At 53.3% G+C, this 26053-nt stretch overlaps 1 protein-coding gene across 3 annotated transcripts; it reads left to right on the forward strand.

Annotated features, from left to right (window-relative positions):
* Window positions 1-1589: 1589 nt before the first annotated feature.
* On the forward strand, window positions 1590-19890 carry LOC111157674 (intraflagellar transport 27). 3 transcript variants are annotated; one of them, XM_022519292.1, is made up of 8 exons: window positions 1590-1639; window positions 1955-2053; window positions 8427-8506; window positions 8875-8934; window positions 9996-10055; window positions 12009-12126; window positions 13104-13213; window positions 19644-19890. In XM_022519292.1, exons 2-8 carry the CDS (start codon window positions 2020-2022, stop codon window positions 19740-19742), a joined length of 561 nt encoding a protein of 186 aa, XP_022375000.1. In that variant the 5' UTR covers window positions 1590-1639; window positions 1955-2019; the 3' UTR covers window positions 19743-19890. The 3 variants fall into 3 exon arrangements, 2 of the variants coding, with proteins under 2 accessions (XP_022375000.1, XP_022375001.1); XR_002641313.1 differs by lacking the exon at window positions 1590-1639 and adding an exon at window positions 14791-14923 and having other exon boundaries at window positions 1718-2053; window positions 19644-19699; XM_022519293.1 differs by lacking the exon at window positions 1590-1639 and having other exon boundaries at window positions 1718-2053; window positions 8430-8506; window positions 19644-19889.
* Window positions 19891-26053: the final 6163 nt, after the last annotated feature.

Raw genomic sequence — 26053 nt, forward strand, 5'->3', positions numbered from 1 at the left:
CCTTGGAGGAAACGAGAGCTCCAGAAAGCTCCCCCGAGATGTATCTCCATGTCTAGGCTCCATGCATCTGCCTCAGGAGGGTGACTCACTCAAGGGGGTCCTCTAAGGGGATTAACGGGGTGACGAGGGACAGGACAGCCTGGAGGGGGAAGCAGAAAGACCAGGCAGAGGCATTCTGACTCACCCAGGCCCGAGGTGCCTGAAACAGCTGTGCACAATGTCTTCAAAAAGAGCAGGTAAAAGGAACCAAGGAGAGACAGACGGGCCTCAATGATAATCCCAGGAATGATTCCTAAGGAAAGAAAATTCCAGACAACTTGCATTGTTTCTCTCGATTAGGGACTGAAAATTTCATAGCAATTTGATGAGTGTGTGTGTGCTCACCGCCGTGCATGCGGCTGGGAGAAGTGCCTGGTGACAGAGCGGTTCCTGATGGGAATCCTGGGCACAGGCAGCTGTGCCCAGGAGGGGCTCTTCCCTCTCAGCGCCAGCCACCCCGGGCCTGGGATGGGGGCGGGGTGGTTGACAGCAGGTGTGCCCTCGGGGCCACACCTGGCCATGATGTCATCACCGGGATGGCGATAAGCCGAATCTGTCCATATAAATTTCTTCTCGTTCATCCATTCGACAATCACTGTTGAGCCCCTACTGTGCACGAGGCCCCTACATCCTTCGCCTCTTGTACGCCTCAGGACAACTCCAGAGGCGGGTTCTGCTGGCCCATCTTCAAAGATGAGCTAAGAGGCTCGGGGTGAAGCGAGGCGCCAGGCCAGGAAGACTGCAGGGATTTCAGCCTGGTCTCCTGACCGACCTCCCAGCAAGAGGGGCTTGCGGGGGGCGGGGGGGTGTGCAGTCAGCGGAGATGGGCTTAAGCCTCTCTGAGGGACCCGCAAGGTTCTGGAGGCCCGCTTTCACTCAGGAGGGGGTCACACGTTCTCCACTGTACCAGGGAGGAAGTGGGTTCAGCGGAAGGTAGGACTACACGTTCCCGAGAGCAACCCTCGCCCCCTGGGCAAAGTTTACTTGCTCTCCTTCTCGTTCACAGACATCATTATAAATACGTTCATATTTTAGATTTTACAGCGCATAATATCGTTGGGATTTAAATACCGGACTTCCCTGCGGGATGTGGGGCAAGAACCGGATTTCCTGATGCACCACACAGCCTTGCTCCCAGGTGCCCGCGACCTGGAACCCCAAAAAACTCTATGAAGTCTGACCCGCTCACAGACCTGCTTCTGCAGCCGGTGCCTCGTTACTGCGCAAGCGCTGCTGCAAACTCCCGCGCGCTGGACCCGCCCCCTATGGGCGAACTCACTTCCGGAAGGGCGGGGGGGCAGCGAATCCCCCTTCCTCCCGTAGATGGTCCAAGCCAACCTGTGGCCAATCAGAAAGCTTCTCTTATCACGGCCTCTGGCTATGGAGATCGGAGCTTCCTTTCCGCGAACTTTCCGGCGGCGCGGGGGTGGGAGTAGCAATGATTGACATCTCCCGCAACCATTCGTCAAGCGGGATGAGTTTGAGGCACAAATAGCACTAAAGACTTGTCCGCGAAGGGAGGGCTGTTAGCCCCGCCCCCTCCCCCCACTGGCCTCCGAGAGCCTTCGGGGCGGGAGCTTTGGGTGGCAGCCAATCGCGGGTCACTGGGGAGGAGGAGGAGGCGGAGCAGGTGGGCGGCGGGTGAGAGGGAGCGCCTCTGCCTCTGTGTTGGGGCTGCAGGCTTGCCGGGTCTCACTTTTCGGTCCCTGCTGCCGGCTTTGGGCTGGGAACGGGGTCCGCGTCGCCTCGCTCGCACCTCCGAGGCCGCCTTCTGAGGCCTCGATCTGAGCCCCATCTGGCCCTCCTCCGCGCCCCCGCCCCAGTCCTCGCGCCCGGTAGCCGCCCCCCAGCCCAGTGGGTCCGTACCGCGGCCACAGGCCCCTTGAGCGTCTCCTCTCTCCACTTCCCTTCCCAGGCAAGTCCCCCAACGCCTCTAGCAGCCGCTCTTCCCTCTCTTGTCCGCGGAGGTAGTTGGTTACCATGGTGAAGCTGGCGGCCAAATGCATCCTGGCAGGTGAGTTTGAAATTTACAGTCTCCGGAGTCCAGAGACTTCTAAGATATGAGAGCTTTAGTTCTCCTAAATTGCCTACCCTCTTTCCCTTTTTTGTGTCTTCCAAAGGCGAATTAATGTAATTACTGATAGAGTAGATTCCATTAGGGTGGGAGAGTTATCTTCCAGAGCGCATCTGTAGCTCCAGCGGACTTGCCCACTCCCGGTGCTGCTCCGAGACCACCTTCACCAGTTTTCGAGCTGTGTTCAGGACGAGCAGACTCGTTCTAAAAAAAAAAAAAAAAAAAAAAAAAAAAAAATTAAAAAAAAAAAGTCAGGCTAAATACACCGTAAGTGTTTCATCTAAACCGTGTGCTGTATCACAGAGTCAGGGATCAGTGACTTTGGAGATCTTTACATGTGGGATTTTTTTTTCCCCTGAGCCCACCCCCTCTGATAACAGGGATTGGAGACAATAATGTGCAGTTGACCAGAGTTTGCAACAGGCCCATGTGTGCCGTCTTTAAGAGCCAGAGTTACTTGGCCAACCCAGTTGGGGACATGAATGTTGAATCCCCCAAATCTTCGTTTTGTTGACTTCTGTATCTCAAGCATCCTGAAAGTCTGGAACCCAAGAGGTACTCAGTAGTCATGTGTGGAATGAATGACAGTGTGGCATTCACATTTGTGGTGTCCCCTTTATGTGTCTGCACCTTTAGGAAGATAGTCGCCTGGGTTTTGATCTGGGGCCTCTGAACACAGGTGTAGTTTTAGCGCATGGCAGGCACGGGTACTTCATTCAGTCCCTTCCCTGTAGCACACGAGTAGGTGCTGTATTGTTCTCTTACTGAGGCACTGAAGGGTCTCTTGCCCAAGGTTAACCCCCGCCCCCCAGCGAAGGAAAGTCATAGGCAAGATTTCAGCCCCCAGACCTGCCCAATTCCAAAACTCTTCACTTGTGTTATCTTTGAACTCCGTGATCTCGCCAGGGTTCCCTGACCAGCTCAGGAAAGAAATGGTCAGAAACCATATAGAGGGAGAAGAGATGCCTGTTTGGATTCCTCTCTTCCAGACTGAAACTGATGACATTTTAAGGGCTTTTCTAATTTGAAAATAAAACAGTCACACAGAAAGATGACTGACCATAGTAACTCAGATCATACTAGAGAGAAAAAAAAAAAAAAAAAATCCATGCTTCTCAAGAGAGGTCTCTAGTTTCCAGAAACGCCAGGGGAGGCAGTGTTGTGTAACAGAAGTAATTCTGGCTGTTCCTATGTCGTCTGGGACACAGCAACTTCCCTCAGCCTCAGTTTCCTTGCAGATACCGTGTGAACGTTTTTATTTTCCTCCGTGGGCTTCTCTGTCTAACTGTTCTTTCTCTTCTTTCTTCATTCAACTTCCATCATGGGACTAACGTATTGAGCACCTTCTGTGTGCCAGCACTGTACAAGGACCCTCAACCCAGGTATCTCAGTGAATCCTCACAAGAACCCTGTGGGATCAGTATTGCTGTCATCCTCATTTACAGATGGGCACCTGAGGCCCAGAGAGGTTAAGACATTTGCCCTGGGTTGCACAGCTGGATCTGGCAGAGCTGGCACGCAGACCCCGGTGATCTGATTTCCAGGGCTTTGTTTTCAGCCCACAGCTCTACTGTCCCCAAGCCTCAATTCTAGACTCTTTGCCCCTCTTTATATCCACTCCCTCAGGCACTTTTTCCCCTGATTGCGGCCACCGCCTGAGTAAGTGACTTGTAAACTCCAGTCTAGTCCTTAACCGCAGCCTCCTTTCAGGGCCTCAAGGGCATTTCCTCATGGAAGTTTCCAGAAACCAATAAGACCTCAGCACAATGAATCAGGTCCCCCCCCCCATCACCACTACCATCACCAAATTCTCATTCTCCACACCACCCCCACTGCCTACACCCCCCTCACTGGTTTTATTTTGCCTTTCCCTTCCCAGGCCTACTGTTTAAATTGAGTTTATCTGTCTTTTTTCTCTCCTATAACTAGTCATGGAGGGACTTGATGTTCAACTTAAGTGTTCATTCATTCAACAGATCTTTATTGAGCACCTGCTGTGTGTAAGTCACCATGCAAGGTATCACGGGAATACAGGGCGGAACCAGACCAGACCCTACACTCATGGCATTGCTGAGATGCACAGAATAATTTATAATCCAACAAACATGAATAGAATGCCCTTTGTGCGCCAGACACCAGAGAAATACCTCAAGGCACGGCTGCTAATAGTTCTGGCTCAGCTAAGGAGATGAGGAGGGATTACACCCTTGACATTCATCTGTTGTAAATAAAACAGTGATTTATTTATATATTTAAAAATCACTTAACTATAACTTCATATACGTCAGGTGCTGCACACATCAGCTCATTAAATCCTCCCAACAATTCCATGAGATAGGTGCTGTGATTCCCATTTTGCAGAAGTGGCCACTGAGGCTCAGAGAGAGATCACTGACCCAAGGTCACATAGCTAATAAGTGAGGGGGCTGGAGTTTGTGCCCTAAGCACTACAATTTACTGCCCCTTGATGGAAGCGGGGACGGGGGCTCTGACATCAAGTCTCATGCTACCAGCCGGGGACCTCACATGTAAAGGCAAGAGGGAGGGATGGCCTTCCAAGAGGGAGGAAGGATAGGGAGCCTTGCCGGGCAGAGAAGTTGGACTTGAGCGGGGAGACGTAGAAAGAAGTTACCTTTGAGGGATTCTCAGAGAGCAAGAGTAAGAGGGTAGGGCCCAGATTCGGTGTAAAGGGTAATTGGAGAGCAGATTGGAGGTGGATTCAGGGTTGATGGCAGAGACGGGTACAGTGACATCAAACGCTGTCCTGGAAACGTCCATCTGTTGGTGCCAACAGGGTAGGTAGAACAAAGAAAAATAAAAAGCAGAGAGGGGCAGGTGGGGAGCGCGTCAGGCAAGACCCGCTCAAGAAAACAGAAAATACATTGGGTATTTTATTATACAGAATTGGTTCAACAGGGGTTGGAAAAATGGAAAAGCAAGAAGAGAACCTTGAGGTGACACAGAGTGGTAGGTAGAGGTTGGGGTGTCGGAGGCTTGAGGAGGAACCCCACAGAGCTGGGATCCAGATTCCCGAGGAGGGGGCACGGCTCTGGGATGGGACCTCAAGAATTCAGTTACCCGCCATGTGGTGCCACAGATCACTGGGCCCTAGTCCCCCTTGGGAGGGAGCTGAGCCCCGTGTTCTGGCAAGACGCGACCAAACCCATTCCAGACCATCCTGAGGGTCTGGGTTTGGAGACCACTCTTGCTACCACTGCTACAGAAGTCGGGGTCCGGGCAAAAAAGCAGAACCTACAGTAGGTATTGCACCAGTGAGATTTCACGCGGGGTGTTCATCACATAGGTTCTGGAGGCCTGGAAGGATGAAGGGACATCAGAAACCCAGGAGTGCCCTGGGGAGCCAATATGCAGATCTCTGAGAAGGGGACACTGCCCCCCCCCGCCCCCCGATCCTGGTATCTCTGAGGGGGAATAATAAGGCTGGTCTGGGAGTACCAAAAAAAAAAAAAAAAAAAAAAAAAAAACTGGAGAGATGTTACCACCTGCTGCTGGGTGAAGGCCATTGCCAGGGTACTCCTAAGAGACACAGCAGGCAGGTGGGAAAGGAGCAAGCCCATCCCCCCTCTCCCAGCTGCCAGTCTCTAGAACTCACATTGGCAGAGCCGGACAGGAAGCCCCTGGCAAAGGAGACACATGTTTGCAAAGTCCCTGCTCCCGCATCACAAGGCAGGGCACAGAGCCCAGGTTGAGGTAACTAGTGCAGTGTTAGCAGTGACAACAAAGGCCATGCGGGCTCGAGACCCAACAAAGGACATCAGGAGCAAGGAGGAGAGCATGGGGTGTGGGAGGAACGGGGAGATGCGGTCAGAGGTGACTGTGTACAGCTGGGAGCCGTGGGCAAATGGTGACATGAGCAGTACCAGAGAGATGGGTGAGCAAGACCACTTGGGACCTGGGGGTGCGACACAAGCCAGGCTGTCGACAGATTGGGTGGAGGCCCAGCATTCTTGTGGAAGCTTCCACAGGTTATTGGAGATACAGACAGAGCGTGGGAGAGAGATCCTGACCCGAGAGATGACTTGGGGAAAGAGAGTAAACGGGACAGAGCCACTGGGAGGACAGACCTACAGGAGTGGCCACATTTCAGAAGCAGGAAGTGGAAGAATCAGACCCATGCGAGGACACTGGAGCCACAGGGCCAGAGGGCTCAGGGAAGAGGGGGCTGCTTTGGGCTGAGTCATCCTTCAGAGACATCAGGGAGCATGAGAACTGAGGAAAAAGCCACTGGACTTGGCAATTAAGAGGTCACAGGTGACCTTGCATGGGGCCTTTGCAGGTGTCACTGTCTTTGTCCATCAGGGCCCCTCCCTGCCGTCACCCTGGGCTCTGCCTGGCCCCGGGGAAGTCGTCCTTGCTGATGAAACTGCTCATTTGTTTCTTTCCTCGATGCACCCTCAGACACTTTGGTTCTCAGCTTGTGCTATTTGCCTTTGCACTTGTCATCGTGTTGCTCTGCAAACGTTTTTATCAGTTATTCCCTTCCCTGTGCTGGATCCCTCCTCAGCCGGCACACGAGGCAGCTTTCCATAAGTGTGGGTGACTCTGACTGACAGTCGGAAGAAAGGTTCACGAAATTAACTAGAACAAATAAAATCTGTGGGGAATTTCACGAGCGAGAAGAGCCAATTTCTAACTGGATTCAGAAGCAGAATTGGAGTCAGGAGCGTGGATGCAGTCGAAGCACAAGAAGGAAAGCGATACGCTCTGTTTGTTCGGAGATGGATGGGTACCCCGCCACAGTCCAGTCCGCGGTCGCCCCTGATGGCAGGCAAGGCTGCGGTGATGGGGCAATGTTAGAAATGGGTGAGGAGTGTCCCCAAGCTCTAGGAGAGGAGAGGGGTCTGGTGGGGAGAATGAGATGTTGGAATTCTGGGCCAGTTACCCAGCTTTCTCTGAGCCTCGGACCCTTCCTCTGCCCAATGAGGTTGATGATGGCGACGGTAGGGGGTGGGGGCTGGGAAGGAGGGAATCGTGGGAATGATTCCCTTCTAAGTCATGGTGGTAAACAGAAAAAAGCAAGACTGAACAGCTCACTCAATGCTGGAGGAGTTTACAGGAAATGAAATGCCACAAGTAGTCAAGTAATTGTCTCACAAGAGAAAATTATAGGTGGGAAAAGTCAAAACTGAAAAGTGAACAGAGCAGCGGGTTGTGGAGAAGTCAAGTGAAGAGGTGCGTGGGATCCGACTGTAAACAGCGAAGGTGGGGATGGAGGGGATCACACCGTAGGATACGAGTCAGAGCCCCGCGAGTGCAGTGGTGGTTTTGCTGGGACCCAGGGCTTGAGAGAGCAGAAAACAGGTGTTCCGAAGGAGCGCCTGTGCCAGACTCACGGGCCCTGGCCCCGGAAGATCTTGCAGATGAGAACAGTGTGGAGTCCCAGGAGGCTGAGCAGAGCCATGCATGGGGGCTGGGGGGGGGGGGCGATGCCCACAGCGGGATTAAGGAGGGGCGTGGAGAGCCTGCATCGTCCTTGGGGGCAGGGAAGAGCCTCCAGATTAAATCTCTCCCGACAGTCTTGCGGAAGGTCCAGATCTCAGACTGAACCTATGCCATACACCTTCAGTTTGGAGATACCAATTTACGGGGCTATGGACTCATGAAGGAAGGGCAGGGAGAGAAACCCCAGAGCGTATAAGGCGAGCCTAGAGGAAACAGTGGCCGTTGAGGACAGACATGGCAAAGCCCCTGGGAAGATGGGTCCGCAGTGGTCTCGGGCGCGGGGAGGCAGGGGACAGAATGTATCACTTGGAAATGGATTTCAGGTTGATAAATTTAGCACCTGATCCCTTGCTTCCTGTAAATACAGATGCCCTCCCAACCTCTACCCCCTAAAAGAAGCGTGCAGGGACCCACGTATGGAAGCTCTAAGCTCGAATTAGTTCCGTCAGGCAGGTGAGCCCCATAAGACTGAGCGGGTCACACACCTTTACCTTATAAGACTTCAAAGTAAATTCAAGTTTGAAAGTGAGAGTTTTCCCCCATGGGGTGTGTTCGGTAGCAAATGTTCTGTTTCTAGTGCTCGAAAGCGCCCCCCGCCCAAGCTCTGTTACCTTCCGGGTCAGTTCTTTCGGATGAAAGGATTACCCTTGAAGAAACTCGACCGGGCTTTGAAGATCGCTCTCCTGGGCCCGTGGCCCTGCCAGCCACCTCACAAGTCCCCAGGAAAATCAAGTACATTTTCTCTGAAAAGCCATTGAAGTTTCTGGTTTCTAACTAGCGTTCTGGAGTGAGAGCTTCTGCGGTCAGATCGGGACGGCAGTGATGGTTTTCTTCTCCTCCGACCTCACAGGAGACCCAGCAGTGGGCAAGACCGCCCTGGCACAGAGCTTCCGCAGCGACGGGGCCCATTTCCAGAAGAACTACACCCTGGTGAGATGTGGGAGTTGGGGGCTGGTCGAGGCTTAAAGAGAAGCGGTCATCCCCTAACCCTGAAGGAGTGACTTTCCAGAATTTTTTAAGAAGCCCTGAGAGGTTTGATGAGAAGCTATTTGAATGGCCACAAGCCACAGGGCACGAGGCTGTCCATGGAACAGACTGGCAGGTGGTCGGCCTGGTTCTCATGTCCTGCTCCTTGTGGGTGGGGACTTGGACGAGGCTGGTTGGTCCTGTCTGACTTCTGCACCAAAAACCAATCCAGAACATAGTATCTGTGCCTTCTGGGTATCGGGTGTTCATCGTGTCCTGCGACACGCCTCTTGGGACCCTCTGATGCGCATATTCTCGGTTCTCTCCCACAGACAACAGGGGTGGACTTGGTGGTGAAGACAGTGCCAGTCCCTGACACGGGGGACAGTGTGGTAAGTGGTGCCCTTGACCCCAGAAAGGTTAGTGCTCCTCCAACTGGGCTCAGAGTCTCTGGGGTCCGTGTCATCTTCCCTAAGAGGGACACAGTGCCAGGACTTGGCTGAGGCTTGTCTCAGCACTTGGGAAGCGTCACTGACCCAGGCCAAAGAAGGGGGAGTAAGAAGACAGGGATAGGAGCCCTGCACTCATAGAACTGGAGTAGTACCAGGGTTCTTAACCGAGGTCCCTTCTTTGGAATCTGTAACTCTGGAAATTGAATTGCAAAGGCATCACGTGTGTAGTACTATCCTGGAGAGAAGACGGATGAATCACCACCTTCTTAAAGAGGTCCATGAGGAAACACAGCTTGAAGTACCCCCAGTGCAGGGAGAAGGGCTAACATGAGTGCAGATAAGCGGCGTGCAACGCAGAGTACAGCCCTGACCTTCAGACCGCAGGTGCTGGGGTCAGAAGCCAGCCAGGGGCATCCAGTGCCCCAGGGGAGCCGAAGGGGAGATTTCCCAGAGCAGCAGCAGCAGGGAGGGGCCCTCGCATGGGCTGGCCGAGTTGCGTCGAGGGCCAGGAAGAGTCACCCTGCGCCCTCTGTCCGAATCCCACCCCTGCCATCGGGGAAGGATGGCAGGCTGTCCTACTTTAAACACCTTCTCCAGGCCTACTCTGTGACCTGCTTTAAAAAGAATTGTTTTAAGATTTGAAAATCAATTTGGTTAACAAAGTGCAGAATGACCTTTTGGAAAGCAGAGCGCGCTCGGCGGCCTGTTTAGCATTCTGCTCCGCCAGGTGGGAAGTCAGCTTGTTCCTGGTATTTCTGCACTTGGGGTTAGGAGAGGTGAGCTGTTGCACAGAAAGTGCTAGTTGGTGCGGGAGACCATTGCGCTGCCCGTCTCAGGCTCTCCAGATCGTTCCTTTCCCCCATGTCTTCACCAAGCCTGTGGGAATGCGTGTATCTCACCATGAAGCCGGGTCTGCAGGGAGCGGAGGGTCACCTCGGGGACTTGCGGCCATCCATTTGCCTATGTGTAGACTTTCTGGGGACCTGCCTTTCTGGTTCTAGGAACTCTTCATTTTTGACTCTGCCGGCAAGGAGCTGTTTTCCGAAATGCTGGATAAACTGGCAAGTAGCGTGCGATCTTTTCCTTAACCACTACCACCATCCACACAAACTTTCCCCCTTCCCTGCTCTCCCAGAAGCTACCACGACAGAATTCTTCCAGGAGCAGTCCTCCCAGCCTTGGGATGCACAGCCCCTTGGCCAGGAGGACTGGCACGTGCGTGTTGAGTCCCCCTTCCCCCAGCTCTGGAATGGCCAGGTTCCAAATGCACCCGAGCTGTGTGACTCAGTCCCCGCAGCGCTCTGGGCCCCCCTCCTTTGGCCAGCTCCCTCCTGATGGTGATGGTGCTGCGCAGTCCGCACTCCCCAGCCTCACAGGTCAGAAGCAAACATTTCCTTCCCCTCTAGGGGGCACCCTGGAGGCCCCGTAGCAAGGCTCACCTTCCCTGCCCACCTCTGGGGTCCAGCCTGGGGTCCACTCTGGGACCTGCACCTGCTACCCCCCCCGACCCCTGGGGGGTCCTTCTCTGGCCCACCCAGCCATCCTCGCAGGGTCCAGCTCCCTGTACTATCAAGGTAACAGTTCTGCTAATCTGGGCCAATGAGCTAATTAGAAGTTTTGAGCTCTCCAGAGCCCTCCCCTGCCTTTCCAAGAACAGCTACATTTTAATAGAAACTGTTTTCTGCCCCTTTTTTGTTGTCTAAGGGAAACAGATCTAATGACAGTCATTTCTCATGGGCTGGCTTCACGCATCCATCTGTGATGCCTACCACGTGCGTGCTGTGTGCATGGCCTCTCACTGGGTGCTGCCCTACTGGGCAGAAGGGAGGACGTGTCTGGGCAAGCCAGAGGGGGTACCGGTCAGCCCACACCCTGCCTCCAGCCAGCCCTGACGCTGGGCTCCTATTCTAGCCCCAGCTTGATCCCAAGCCTATCCTGGGTCCCCTCACTGAGGCCTAGAGGAAGGAGGTGTCCCTGCATGCACAAAGCCGAGGTCACTGTGGTTCTAGCAAAATTTCTTGAGTTAGTGTGCAGCGTGAAGTTGGTGGGGGGTGTTCGTCAGTTCCGTTAAAGTGGCAGCATAGCCTTGGGGTACAGTAAACCCTCCAGAGCCAATGCTGGACCAGCCTTCCAAGGACAACTGGAGGGAAAAGATTCCTCCCCACACCCTGGGAGGTTACTGACACACCAGAAATAAACCAGGCTGTAATTGTGCAGGATAGGGGTCCCCAGAGACGGGGGCCTGGCCAGAGCCTCGTGCACCAGGATGAGCATCACAGCCTCTGAGCAGGGCCATCCTGTGGCCTTGTGTGAGGCCACAGGACGTCCCAGGATGTCCCAGGCCACAGCCCCTGAGAGCATAGGCCTGCTTCTTAATTGGGACAGCAAGCCCTGTCCACTTGTCGGTCTGGTTTGGATTAGGGCTGATGTACTGCAGGAGAAGCAGAAAGTGCTCTTCGCATTTTGAAAAGCCAGCCCTTATTAAGAAGATGCCAGCAAGCAAGCTTCCAGGGGCTGGCTAGTGGAAGAAGGATGCTCTTTTAGGCCTGCAAAGCAGGAAAACATAATAACCGATATAACAGTGGGCCCTTGAGAGGAATGCGACAGAGAATGAATGGATGAAACCAGCGACAGGCCAAAGCATTTCTGGGTCGGAACAAAGCCTCAGTCCTACCCCAGTCTTTAAAGCATGTCTGATCTGGGCAAGTCAGTTACCCTCCCCGAGCTCAGTAGGGATCTTGAGACCAGCCTTGCAAAGTTGGGAGGTTTTTCAACCACGCACAGAACGTGCCCAGAACGGCAGCCTGGTGCAGGGGTGAGCCCCGGCCCTCACCTTCAGCCCAGCCCTCCCATTGGTACCTGTGGGTGGGCTCAGACGTCTGACTCCCATCCCCATTGTGGTTTTTCATCTCCCACCCGCCCCCGCCACCAACCCCTCATCGCTTCCCTGGGAAGTCCCACCTAGGAATCATTCCCATGGTTACTGACATGCTCATCCTGTCCCTCTGGCACAGTGGGAGAGTCCCAACGTCTTGTGTCTCGTCTATGACGTGACCAACGAGCAGTCCTTCATCAACTGCAGCAAATGGCTGGAGAAGGCTCGGTCACAGATTCCAGGCACCTCCCTCCCAGGTAGGAGCTGCCATCAGCTGTGGGACTTCCAGCAGCGGCTGTCCCTCGAGTTCTCGAGTTCAAGGTCATTGCAGAAGTGCCTAGGGCTAGAAAAGAGCGTGCGGTGCCCCTGGCTTAGAGTGTGGTGGCCTTCATGGTACGGCAGCACTGCCTCTTAGCTGCCCCGAAAACCTCAGCGAGTTACCACACACACCTCTGTGAGTCTGTAAAATGGGCATGAAGATGGCCCTTGCCCCCCGCAGGGTCATGGAGAGGAGACTCAAGGACAATACGGAGAAGGTGCTGTGATATGAATGAGTTTTTATTTCTGAAAGCCAGCCCCGGGGATGAATTCCTCATTTTCTCCTATATGTGGGGCACAAGTAAACATTCAAGTCCTATTGTCACTTCTGAATGCTTTAAATCAGTTTATTTTTCATCCCTATGTGAGATCAACAAATTCCCCTCATTAGAGACCAGGGAAAGCGATCTCCAGAGACGGGCTCAGAAATTAGCTGCAGCTGATGCAGCTGGGAACAGCTCTAAATTGCCGCTGAGTCCCTGGCTCGGAGCCCAGTCCTTAGATTAGTATTAATGACCATTTTTAACGTCTGCTCCATGCGCTCGGAATTATCGCAAATGCTCGCATAAATTTGGCCCTCGCCTTGCAGCCTGAAGGAGACCGGGCAGACAGATCGGCGTGAAGTCTGGAAAAGGGGCCTAGTGAAAGCTGGGTGTGAAAAGCAAAGCCCGGTGGCTTTCCCGAGGCAGGGGTGGGGAGGGCGGGTGTGCAGCCCGGGAGCCTCTCTCTCCCCCTCCCCCTCCTCTCCCCCTCCTCTCCCCCTCCCCCTTCCGCAGTGCTCAGCACCTCGGATCAGTTGGCCTCTCCTCGACAATGTTTTAGACCCCTCAGAATTAGTATGCTCGCCCTTTGATCTCCCCAGCAGCCCTCCGGCTGCCACAGTTAAACCAGTTAAATGGTTGTTTCTTTCGAGCAGGTGTGTTAGTGGGGAACAAGACAGACCTGGCCAGCAGACGAGTGGTGGATTCGGCTCAGGCCCGGGCGTGGGCCCTGGGCCAAGGCCTGGAATGTTTCGAAACATCCGTGGTAAGTAGCCCCGCTCACCCCGGAGCCGAGTCTGGAGTGGGCCTATGCTGGAGGTGGTCTTTCACGTGATCTTACGGCCTCGAACCCCACCATAGGCAGAGTTTCCTCTGGAACTGTCATGCACATTCTTGGTTCAAAACCTTTCTCGATACAGCAGAGTCACCCGTGCACTTACAGGAAAGCAGATGCGCCGGCCTGCGCCGACATAGTTGTATCTCAATTAATGAGAAATACAGGTGCATGGGTTCAATCGTAGCGACCCTTGGTGTCCACGTAAGATAGTGTGGGTTACAGTGCCCTTGGAGCATTATCTCACGGGCCCTCACAGTCAGTACCGTGACCTTGGGCGCTGGTCCCATAATCCCCATTTCCGTGTTGAGAAGATGAAGTGACTTGCCCAGGGTCACATGATTTGTGAAGAGTTGAGCCAGGGCTATGAGTGCTGGCTCCCTGTCCCAACTCCCCGCAGCACCAGCGTGACACCAGGCCACAAAGTACCCTCCTTAGAGTCCGCAGGAGCCCTTGAGAGAAAGGGGACAGCCAGCGGGATTTGCTACTGGCGCCATCTCACAGTTCTGGCTCTCCAGCACCTGAGAACCCCGTTCCTGTTTTTGAGACCTTTTAGGTCCCAGCCTCCCTGCAGCCAAGGTATAGGCATGGGACCCCGTCTGCACCAGTCAGACATGCTCCTGTCAGACTTTCCAGAAGGAAGGAAAGTAACAGCTCCCCCTGCAGAAGCAACCCAGAAGTATCCGTTCCAGCCAGCAGGGGCCAAGGTTCTAGGCTGCAGTGCCCCTCCCCAGGGTTGGTGGGGGGACTTGCCAAGGCCCGCGTGGCCAGAAGCACCCATGGTTGTCACTCGGACCTCACTCCTGGCCTTCTGGCCCCCTGGCCTGAATCTTTGGCCTTCCAAAAGAGTCCGTGAGCTAGTTAAGAAATAGTCTAGAAGTGGTTTTGCTGCAGACACTTCCACTGTTCCATTTACAAAACTTGGCAAGTGTGGCTGTTCAGATGCTGTGTGGATGTGAACTTTTTAAATCCCCCCCCCCACCAAAGCGGCGTGCTTTCTTGGGAAAGTGTAGCAGGTGGAGGCCAACACTCTGTCCGCTGGGGGCGAGGCAGAGAACTTAGCCTATTCATCGAGCTGCCAATGCTTCGGCTTCCTCACCTGTAAAATGGGAATAAGAAAATCTATTCCTTGTTGAGTGATGAATGTGAGAATTCCGTCAGATGGTGAATAGGAAAACATCAGCACAAAGTCTGGTGCGTAGTAAACAATAAATGTTTGCTTTTGAAGTATGCCCATTCCCCCTAGGAATCTAATTGATACTATTGTTACTTAAAAGTTTCAGATTCATAGATGATACAAAGATAGATGTCCCGCTTGCCTCTGGCCCGATGATCACAGATGCTAAACTAATGAATTTTGTGTTAGCCGCTTTTACGGGATGGAGGGCGTCTCCCCTTGTACGCAGTGCCCCTTTGAGCCAAGCGAATGGTGTACTACCCACATCGAGCCATATTTTACTACTCCCTCTGCCTTCATTCACATTTGTGGAATTGCCTCCCCACCCCAGGATCCCACAGTCCCCAGAACTCTTGATGGAGCTCAAAAATTAACGCCCACTCCCAACCCATGAGTCATCACAAGGCCACTGGGCTACGTGCTTCAACTCTGCGTGGGTGTTTGTTGCTGCGCCAGCGAAACGGGTGGGTATCAATTATGCCAGGGGAGGCCGCGGTTAAGCACTTGGTATTAACTGTGTAAGCTAACTAGTCCCCCGAGTTGATGCTAACAGAAGCACCACTGGCAGCTCGGGTAAGAAAGCTGTAATTAAAAAGGAAATAGAACCCGATGCTGCCTGAGACACAGCCAAGCCTTGACACCTGGCGCCCAGCTCTGCCCTCCTGATGGCTGCGCGGCGGCCACCGTCCTGACGGTCCCCACGTGGTCGTCTGACCTTCTCTCTCTCTACCCTTCATTCACGTGGTCGTCTGTCCTTCTCTCTCTCTACCCTTCATTCACGTGGTCGTCTGACCTTCTCTCTCTCTACCCTTCATTCCATCCCCAGAACGGGCTCGTCTTAAAACCAGAACTTGGCCCCCTTCGATGCACCATCCCCCGTGTCCCCCACCGCTCCTAGCACCCACCAGTCTGCTTTGTGTTTTTCTATGACCAAGGGTGTTTTTAGATCCCACATATAAGTGAAAAGATGCAGTATCTGTCTTTCTCTGTCTCCCTTGTTTCACCGAGCCTAACGTCCTCAAGGGTCACCCACGTCATCACAAATAGCAGGATCCCCTCCTTTTCGAGGCTGAATACTGTTCCATCATGTCCATTTGCATACCAACCGCAGGTTCTTTAATCTGTTGATGGACCTTCGGGTTGTTTCTGTGTCTTGGCTGTTCAAGTAATGCTGCAGGGAACGTGGGGGTGCAGGTGTCTCTTCAAAGTAGCGATTTCATTTCCTTTGGTTATGTACCCAGATGTGGAATTGCTCAATTGTATCGTAGCTCTATTTTTAACATTTTGAGGCACCACCGTATGGTTTTCCACAGCACCAGCTTGCTTTCCCACCAACAGTGCACAAAAGTAGTTTCTCTTTCTCCATCTCCTCCCCGACACTTGTTATCTCTTGTTTCCAGGGTAATAGACGTGCTAACAGGTATAAGGTAGTAATCTCATTGTGATTTTGATTTGCATTTACCTGCGGATGAGTGGTGTCCGGCTTCTTTTGATGGGCCTGGTGGCCGCTTGAATATCCTTTTGGGAAAAATGTCTTTTTGCTCCTCAGTCCATTTTTTAAATCAGACTATCAGTGTTTTTGCCGTAGAGTTCCCAGAGTTCCTTACATATTTTGGATATTAACCCCTTCTCAGATGTGTGGTTTGCAAATAGCCTTTTCATTTTGTGGGTGGTTTCTTTCACTGTGCAGAAGCTTTTCGTTTGATGTAGTCCCATTTATTGGGTTTTGCTTCTGTTGCTTGTGCTCTGCCGTTAGAGCCATAAAATCATTGCCAAGTTTCCTGCCCCAGAGCTTTGTCCCAATGTTTTCTTCTGGGAGTTTTATGGTTTCAGATCTCAAGTTCAAATCTTGAATCCATTCTGAGTTAGTTTTTGTGAATGGTGTAAAATAGGGGTCCAGTTTCATTCTCGTGCCTGTGAGTATCTGGTTTTCCCAACATCATTTATTAAAGAGGTTAGCTTTTCTCCACTGAGTATTCTTGGCTCCCTTGTCAAATACTAGCTGTCCGTGTAGGCAGGGGTTTATTTCTAGGCTCTCAATTCTGTTCCATTGGTTTTTGGGTCTGTTTTTATGCCAGGACCATTCTGTTTCGGTGCCTATGGCTTTTTAATATAGTTTGAAATCAGGACGTGTGACGCCTCCAACTTTGTTCTTTTTTCTCAGGATTGCTTTGGCTATTTGGGGTTTTTTATAGTTCCTCTTGGACTTGTTTTAAGATTTTATTTATTTATTTGAGAGAGAGAGAGAGCATAAGTCGGGGGAGAGGCAACAGAAGACGGAGAGAGAGAATCCCAAGCAGACTCCACACTGAGCACAGAGCCCAATGTGGAGGCTCGATCCCTGAGATCATAACCTGGCCCGAAATCAGGAGTCAGATATTTAACTAACTGAGCCACCAGGTGCCCCCTGCCTTCGACTTTCTTATATCCCTTGATACTTGACATTTTCAGACCAAAAAATGAAAAAAAAAAATTTTAAGCAAGTTCTAAAAAAAAAGTTCATCTCTATAGGACAATATTAAACACAAGTTCAAGAAGGATGTGAGGGGAGGACTCTCCTCTTACAGCAGGGTGAGGGAAGAGAACTGACCTTTGTTGAGTGCCTACTGTGTGCTAGGCATCTGCACACATTATCTGCAGAAGCTTCTAGCAGCCCGACAAGACAACCAGTGCTATCCCTGTTCTGCAGATGATGAGCAGACTCAGAAAGCTTGTGTGGCTCTCCCTGGTTGCCCAGCCTATGAGCGGCCGAACCAGGACTAGAATGCCAGTCTAAGCTTGAGAACCTTCTAGAAGGAGCTCTGGCCTCCCACAGAAACTACTTTGGGACTCTCAGAGGCAGAATTGTAGGCCAGATTGAGCACTAGTCGGAGAGTCTGATCAAAGGATCTTTTCATACAAAGCAAATGTACTCTCTAGTATGTCAGTGAGATTATGATTAGTCTTTAACAAACAGGTTCCTGTCATCAGCAAACCCTCGTAACGCATTCGGAAAATGGTGCCGTTTACATCTGCTACTTCAGGAGTGCTCCGTGGCATATAGAAAGGCTCAGCTTCACTGAATTTTTACTTTTTATATTGCGTTCTCCCCAGATCTTGCTTTCAGGAACTTTCAAATTCACTTGGAAATCCTTGTGCGTGTCCTACGCATTCCTCATCCTCTATCTACTCCTTACTTAACTATGCTTTCAACTGGGGTAATATTCTTTTTTTGGAAAGGGAGGAGGGAAGGGGCAGAGGAAGAGGAAGAGGGAGAGAGAGAATCTTAAGCAGGCTCCACAGACAAAGCAGAACCCAACACGGGGCTCCATCCCACAACGCTGAGATCACGACCTGAGCGGAAATCAAGAGTGAAATGCCCAACCGACTGAGCCACCCCGGCACCCCCAGTGCAACATTTTACTATTGACGTTGGCGTTGCCTAGGGCGTTGTGTTCCGTACAGCCAAAAGTGCCTTGCGGATGTGATGAGTTTGTTCCCTTCTGTCTGACAGCTAGGGGGGGGGGGGGGGGGGCCTTGGCCATCGCACACTTAGTACAGGTGCTCTTCTCGGCTACAAAGTCCCCCGTTCCTCAGCGGTGCCACCTCTTTTTCTGCTCTTGGCTAACTTGTCCCATTCCCGTTTGGGATTTCCCTTGTGAGAAAGTCTGGGTAACACTCTGTGCGAACCGGTTTCCGTTGTGCATTTCCGTCTCCCCGGCTGGCAGGCGGAAAGGTTGTTCTCCAGTTGGGGAACTCAAATCCTAGGCTGGGCTCCGCACACCCCAGCGGCACCCCTGGGCCACAGACAAAGTGAAGGCACTGAGCTCGGTGAGTTCAGAACATTCTGCCGTCCGGAAACCCTTCCCTGTCGTTGGGGTTATTTTGTTGCTTTGTGGCAAGGCTGCGCTTTTGCCAGCTGCCAAGGATGGTCTGGAGATGGGTTCTAATGCGTGCATAGCTTGAGCCTCTGTCCTCAGAATAGCAGGTTCCTTCTTCTGCCAGCTTATTCCATAAGAAAAAAAAAAAAAAAGGACATGCGTGCACACAGAGTGAGAGAACACTAGCTAAGCTGAGAAATGACGGTTTTCCTTCCCCTAGAGCTTGGTCATGCTCGCCCTGTGAGACCCGTTCTTCCCACCCTGTGGAGGTCATCTAGGGTCAGTTCCAGAACTTGTCTAATCGCTCAGAGAACAGGAAGTCCTTCGGGCACCTTTGGTTACAAAATAGTCATCACAGTTGCGAAGACACACAGTGCTGGGCACCTGAAAACTGTTCCCCACGTCCAGTCAGGGCTCCCTCCCATGCCTGCCGTGGGAAGCAGGGCCGGGCCTGCCCTTCCCGCCCCCAGCCTGCCGCCTGCAGGAGAGGGAGCTCGGGCAGCTTGGCTGGGACCCGCCGCAGGTCCTCTGGACTTGTCAGGTGTCTCAGGCTGGCGCCCTGGGAGCCCTGCACTGACGCGCCCTCCCCGGCCCCTGGGCAGAACCCCCCCACCAAGCTTCCCGCTGACGGGTGACTCCGCCTCACCTCCTCCTTCAGCCTAGGTTCCTGGCTCTTGGCTCTTGTTGGGGCCCATCCCCCTCCTGCAGCCCGTCCCTGCCGAGGCCCCTTGGGGTAGCTCCGGGCTGGCTCTCCTGCTCGGCCGGCTGCTGGCTCAGGCCAGTGCTGCTGGACACAGCCGTCCACACAGCCAGCCCCGGGCTGACCTCGAGGTTTCCCAGACCTGGCTCCAGCACTGGCCTGAGCCCCTGGGCCTCGGGCTTTCTCTTGCAGCCTCCCACTGAGCTCAGGGGAGGGAGAGGCACCCCAGGGGTCAGTGCCACAGCTCTGCCCGTCCAGAGTGAGGCAGCGGGGAGGACTTGCCATTGTTATTTTGCATGGCCCCTTGAGGGCCCCGGTCAAAACTAAGCGACAAGAGTCTCACTTTAGCATCCCGGCACACGTGGGGCGAGCGCAGCCGCAAGCACAGGCTCTGTGGAAGCATCCAGGTGCAGCCCCAGCCCCACCACTGAGGGCGTGAGGCTTTTGGCAAGTTAGGTAACCAGTCTGTGCCTCGGTTTCCTCCCTGTCACAAGGGCGCGCTAGTAGCCAGCCCTGCTGTTGGGGGGGACAAAGGAGGCGAGGCGGGTGTGGCACCTGCCGCTAGGGGTGGGGGAGTCCTGAGGAGGCGGAAACACCACCAACTTCTCCACCTTGCCTCTGCAGAAGGAGACGGAGAACTACGAAGCCCCCTTCCACTGCCTGGCCAAGCAGTTCCACCACCTGTACCGGGAGAAGGTGGAGGTTTTCCACACTCTGGTGTGAGGGCCCCGGGGCGGGCAGTGCCTCACGACAGCTCGGCGCCTCTGGGGATCCAGCAGGGACTCCGGCTCCTGGGGGAGGAGAGAAGCTGGACTTGCTTCAGCCACTTTTGATATATCCTGACAGCTTTAAATAAAGTGGGAAGATGTAAGAGCCGCCGCTCCTTCCGTTCGTGGCCGGGGTGGCCCTGGTTCCCTCTTGCCCTTGGGCTGCCAGTTCTGGGCGGCACTCAGAACCTTGGTGGCCCCGGCACCTGTGGGGGCTGGCACCCATCAGAGTGGGTGGTCCTGCCAGCCCCAAAGGGCCTGCACCCATGGCATGGCCCACGGTGGGGTGCTCGGCTCGGATTTGGCCCACGGCTGCTGCTTCCTACCAGATCCGGCTTTGCTGCCTGTTTTGCTGTCCAGATGCCGAGCTGCCATGTGATGGCCGTGGTCACCGACCCAACAGTGCCCTCGGTCGGCCCCCTTGGGGCCTCCTCCTGAGTAAGGTGCAGCGCCCTTCCCCGCTGCCGGGAACCTTGAGCGCCCAGGGAGCTGTGAACCAGGCCACTCTCCTTTAATGACCCGCCTCTCGCAGCCGGGCGGGAGTCGTAATTCTTTGCACTAAGCTTGACTCTTTTCCATCCCGTGCCGGCTGCCAGATTAATCTTCCTAAAACCTCACTTTCCTCATTTCACTCCCCTGATTAAAGACCCACAGAGGTTCCGTGGTGCTTTTTACACCAGGGCCGTGGGCCACGGTCTGGCACGGAAGCCCCCCTCCATCACCACTGCAGGGGCCTCAGCTGCTTTCGATCCTGGTGCCCCGGAGGGTTCCCCCTTGCCCGCTGTCAGGTGCCACCCCTCCCAGTTCGTGGGAGTGGGGGGGCTTGGTGCAGAGCACCGACTTTGCAGGTAGACAGACCTGGATCTGTCCCAGTGATCGTGATGGTCATGAAATTTACTCTGGGTGCTGTTAATGACCTGAACTAAGCACGTGACCTATATTAGCTGACTCAGTCCTTACAATGTAGTCTTACCATCCCGCTTCTACAGACGAGGAACCGGAGTCAGAGAATCTGGTAGCTGAGCCAAGGGGTGACAGAGCCAGGATTGTCGACACCAGAGCCCCGCTCACGGCCACAGCCTCTTCAGCCTCCCTCCTCCTGCCTCCCCCTCACCCCCCAGCTTGCCCTGGCCTGGCCTGGAGCAGGTGGAGGTCTTTCCATCTGCAAAGGGTGCTGGCTGGGCCACCCCTTGAGGTGACCATGAGAAGTAAACTAACAGGTGAAAGGCAAGGGTGGGGAGGGAGCACATGATGTCACCCCTTCAGGCCCCTTCCAGCCCCTTCCTCTTCTGGCTGTTTCTCTGTGGGAGCTCACAGTAACAGCAGTCTTCCTGCTGAGTCACTCTTTCAGATGGTGGGCACCGAGGACCTACGGTGGGTCAGGCATTTCTCTAGGCGCCCGCAGTGCCAACTGCTGATCGCATGTCACGTGGTCTGCAAGGGAAACCTACAAAAAACAACCAAGGAGCCATGGAGGGGGCATTTCCAGTTGCCCCAGACTTGGTCCCTGGGACCCACCACTACAGACAAAGAGATGCTAAGAGATCCCAAAAGGCTGGGGCCAGACACCTTCCCTGGGGCAGAATTGGCGCTGCTGCCAGAAACTAGCCCCGGGCCCCTCTGCTCCTGCCCTCCCCTGTTTGTGGAAGAAAGATGAGCGGCAGAGAGGAGGGACTGTGGGTAGATGGGGCGTTCGTTGGTGAGTGGGTGCCTCTCCGGCTCCTGCCCCATCCCCGAGAACACTCCTGAGGCCGAGGGCACTGCCAGCAAGAGGCTGGCACCCCGGTCCCCTGCTGGATGCTCACTGCACCGCGGGAGCTTCGTGCCAGCTGCAGGCACGGGGTGGTGAGGGTGCCCTTGGGGGAGCTTGGCACACATGCCTGGGACTTGTGCCAGATCCAGGGGGATCTGGTGGGGAGAAGTCGTTGCCACCGGCAGGAAGAACAGGTCCCCCCACTCAGTTGTGCAGGACCCACATAGAGTGGAGTCAGTGGGCCCCCAGACAGATCCTGGGCAAAGGGAGCTGCTTCCCACCCGGAAAAGGTTGGGGCCTATTCTGCCAGCAATGCTGAAGTGGGGGGATATGGCTGTCGCCTCCTGAGGAGATCTCAGCCACAGAGGAGACTCTACCCCAAAATGACCAGACACCGATCTCCACGGAGATGAGACGGCTGGCAGGTGGAAGCAGACCAGGAGAGGCGTGCGAGGGAACCGGAAGTAGCCCCCCCGACCCCTCTGCTCCAAGGGACCCCAGAGAAAGGAGAAGACAAAGCCCTTGCTCCTCATCCTGCCCCTTCTGTAGAGGAGCTCTGAGCCAGGATGGGGTTTCGAACCGGCCTGGTCTGAGTCCTGATAAGCAAGAGCACCCACAATATGTGGGATTGTGCAGTCATGAAGACCCAGTGGGAATGGGGCTCAATGGAGCAGGACAGAATAAAGCAATTCGGGAAAGCGAGGTGGTCTAGATTCTCCAACAAACATACTACGAGTAAATAAATGATCAAGATCATTGCAGACTGTGCTAAGTGCCACACAGACAATTAAACGTAGCTGGGGGTCAATGCCGGGGTGACTGGGTTAGGTGGGCAGGAAGGAGTCTAAAAAAAAGTGACATTTGAGCTAGGTCCCCCACAGCCGTGGCACCCCATGAGGGATGAGCTATCAGGCAGTGAGGACAGCAAATGCAAAGGCCCTGCGGTATGAACAAGCTCAGAGGATCCAGGAATGTAAGGCCAGTGAGGCATAGTATGGTATGTGCTGGGAAGAGCAGAAGGAGGCAAAACAGAGGCCATACCGGAAGGAATTGCATTTTATGGCAAAGGCAACCAGAAGCCAGTCGGAAACAGTGTAGCTTTTATGGACTCCATGCCCCATACTATTTGGGGAATCTAGGAAGTGGTTATTAATGTCTTCACTGGCCTGAAGACCCCATTCTCAGCGAGCAGATGTTTATGAAATGCACGCCAGGTCTGCCAATGTACTCATTCGACATTTGCTGAGCACCTCCTACGTGCCAGTCCCTGTTCTGGGAATGGGGATTTATCAGTGAGTAAAACAAAAATCCCTCCGCTCCCTCTAGCAGAGTGAGAGAGAGAGGTCGGGTTAAGTGGGGAAAGTAACCATCTGGCAGATGGCGATAGAGCAGGAGAGTGCAGGGGACGGTGCAGGGGGGTGGGGGGGGGGGGGGCGTGGCAATATGAACTAGGTGGTCAGGAGACACCTTCCTGAGATGGAGTTGGCGTTTTAGTAAGATCTGAGAAAGCAGAGTGATTGGCACCCTCCAGTTCGTGGGGTGGCCCATCTCCCACTTTCTGTCCCTGGCATGCAGCCCTGGGACTCAAGATGAGCACAGACCATTTGTACGGACTTGGCGGGGGGGCAGGGGTGGACGCGTGGGGAAGGAATGCCACGCTGAGTGGGACCCTGTCTTAGAATCACCTGCAATCCAGAGAGAAGAAAGCTGAGCAACACTTGACTTCTAAACCTCAGTGAAACCCAAAAAGCACCCCAGCCAGGGTCTCCCACCTGCTGTGGGAGGGCACAGGAGCCACTCTCCCCCCATCTCTTGTAGGACCTTGGGGGAAGGTTCTCACTGCCCTCCATGGCTTCCTTCCTTCTCTGAGGAGTAGCTTGGGGCCAGGGCCTGGCCTCTGTGTTTGCTCCCTGGTTGCGTGAAGCTGACTGCCCTGCTGCTTGCTTTACCCACCAAGAGGGTAGGGAAGCGCAGGCTAGTGGGAGAGGGTGGGGACTCACGGGCAGGTAGAGTTCTGGAGCCAGTGTTCAGAAACAGAAGCATGATGTGACCATCAGGTACTTGCCCTGCTGAGTCCTTCGCTGGGGTCCCGCCATGGAAGGGTTCCTCGTTCCGATGTGGATGGTGTGGGAGGAGCCCCCAGGCAGGTGGTCTCTAGATGCACTGGCTCACTGTGACACTTCTGCCCCGGAAGCCAGCCCTGCAGTTTCCCAGGCTAAGAAAGGTGCTTCGGTTAGACCATCTTCTGCAAAGACTCACGGGCAGGAGGTAACCCACTGCAGTCGCTGTCTATGTAAAAATGCATTCATTTCGGTGCTTAAACATTGTGTCTTAAAAAAAGAGATTGGGGCGCCTGGGTGGTTCAGTGGGTTAAGTCACTGCCTTTGGCTCAGGTCATGATCCTAGGGTCCTGGGATCAAGCCCCGCATGGGGCTCTCTGCTCTGTGGGGAGCCTGCTTCCCTCTCCTCCTCTGCCTGCCTCTCTGCCTACTTGTGATCTCTCTCTCTCTCTCTCTCTCTGTCAAATAAATAAATAAAATCTTTTAAAAATAATAAAATAAATAAATAAATAGATTATTGGGAAAATGTCCTGTCCCAAACTGGGGTGACAGTAACCGCAGATTCAATGGAGTCCTGGATGAAAACAGTGTTTTTCTAACCTAGATCTGTGGGACAGGTTTTGCCCATCCTGGAGATGTAGAGAGAAGCCTTCGGTTTTGCCCTTGCCTGCCCCATTCCCCTGTCCGTGTCTGTGCAGGGCCGGCTCTATGCTGGAGAAAGCTGTGGTTATGCTCTCGAGGAGCTCAGGTCTGGTCGGCAGGGAGGGGGTTTCCAGGGACCTCAAAGGGAAATACCTGATGCTAGCTGGGGAAGAGCATTCCAGACACCAAGAACAGCATATGCAAAGGCCCTGAGGCACAAAGCTAGGGCCCCTCTTGGAAACCATGCATGCAGGGTAAGGCAAGGAGTGAGGGGCGTCCAGCAGATGACAGCTGGAGAAGACAGACAAGAGCATGGAGCTTGAAGATCAGGTAAGAGACATCACAGTACTATGGCTGAGAGCCGATGGGGTGAGGTGGAGCCTGGCCTTTGTCCATTTTCAACATTAGCAAAAATTTGGGAAACAGATTTTCAGCCCAACTTAGAGTTGTCTATCCTCCCTCCTTTCTTCAGAGCACCAATTGATTTTTTTCTAATGGGTTATCCTTTATTTACTTTAGAGACAGAGTAAACAGAGAGAGAGTGACTTCTTTGGGCTGCAAATTGTTAGCGATGGAGCCCGGATTAAGAACTCAGGCTTGCCAGCCCTCTGTGGATTTTATGATATTTATGTATACAATGCCCGTTCACTCTTCCACTCTGCCAGTAAATCGAGCTGATAAATATGAAGAGGGTAACAGCAGAGCGCTTGTTGCCATCCTAAAAAGGCAAGAAGCCTGGGAAGGCTCATTAGAAAATATCAAAGGGGCAGTGTTCAAGTTCAAGTTCAAATTCAAGTATGACATAAGGTGGGGGGAACAGTGCGTTCTTGAAGAAGCCATGACTTAACTGGTTCTCAGGGCAGAGCACGGGGGCGGGAGACCGGGGGGACTGGACAGGTTGGTTCCTGGAGGGCAGGGCCCATGCCTGATACGCCTTGCAGGTTCTCTGGAAGAAGCTGGGGCGCAGTGTGGCGAAAGCACTGGTGTCACATCGGAAGAGTGGAACTAGAGCTGTGGCTGTGTGTCTATGGGCAAAGCACTTACCCTCTCTGATGCCCAGCTTCCCCATTCATGAAACGGGTGTAACAGCATCAACCTCACCAATGACTCCGTGTAAATTATGATATACCAAACCTCCTTTTGGAAGACATGACATATAGTAATGCTCAATGCATAGTAGGTGATTTCCACATTTTCTTTAGTTAACCATGCCTTTTTTAGAAGTGCAAATGTATGCTTATTGCAAGAACGAAAGTCAGAAATGACCAAAAAGTATGAAGAAGAAAGCGGAAATTATTCATATGCCGCCACCTGGAAATGGCCATCATTAACATTCCAGTGTGTGTACTTCCATCCTTTTTCTTTTGCGTATAAAATTCCGTGTATATTTTTAAACCCAAAAAAATCTGGTAACGCCATATATGCTATTTGGGATTTTTCTCTTCTCACGTAGCAATATCTTGCGGGCATCAAAAAATGCGGTTTTACACAATCGTTTTATTTCTTTTTAAATCATGAACATTTTAAAACGTGCACAAAATTAGAATGGATACAGCAGAATGGATACTCAGTAGCCCGTCGGCCAGAGTCAGAGCTTGCACGATTTTGTCGGCATTGCCTCCTCCCATTCCCCTTCCCCTTACTGTTGTTAATAACAGTTTAAGCCAAGTATCAGCCCTCCTGTCATGTGTCTCTAAGCCAATAGCGAGGCCATTACCACACCTGATAAAATTAACAACCATTCCTTAGGAGCGGCTAATACCCAGTCAAGATTCAAATTTCTCCAATTAGCTCCAAAGGGTTCCTTTCTAG

This window comes from Enhydra lutris, unplaced genomic scaffold (assembly GCF_002288905.1).
Source record: "Enhydra lutris kenyoni isolate GAN:26980312 unplaced genomic scaffold, ASM228890v2 scaffoldscaffold55, whole genome shotgun sequence".
NCBI lineage: Eukaryota > Metazoa > Chordata > Mammalia > Carnivora > Mustelidae > Enhydra > Enhydra lutris.

Bases quoted from the DNA above. Each gene is read 5' to 3' on its own strand.
- LOC111157674 (XM_022519292.1), top strand. From the start codon at position 2,020: ATGGTGAAGCTGGCGGCCAAATGCATCCTGGCAG. The intron at 8,507-8,874 runs GTGAGATGTGGG...TCTCTCCCACAG, and splicing joins TCCAGAAGAACTACACCCTG to ACAACAGGGGTGGACTTGGT. The intron at 10,056-12,008 runs GCAAGTAGCGTG...CCTCTGGCACAG, and splicing joins CCGAAATGCTGGATAAACTG to TGGGAGAGTCCCAACGTCTT.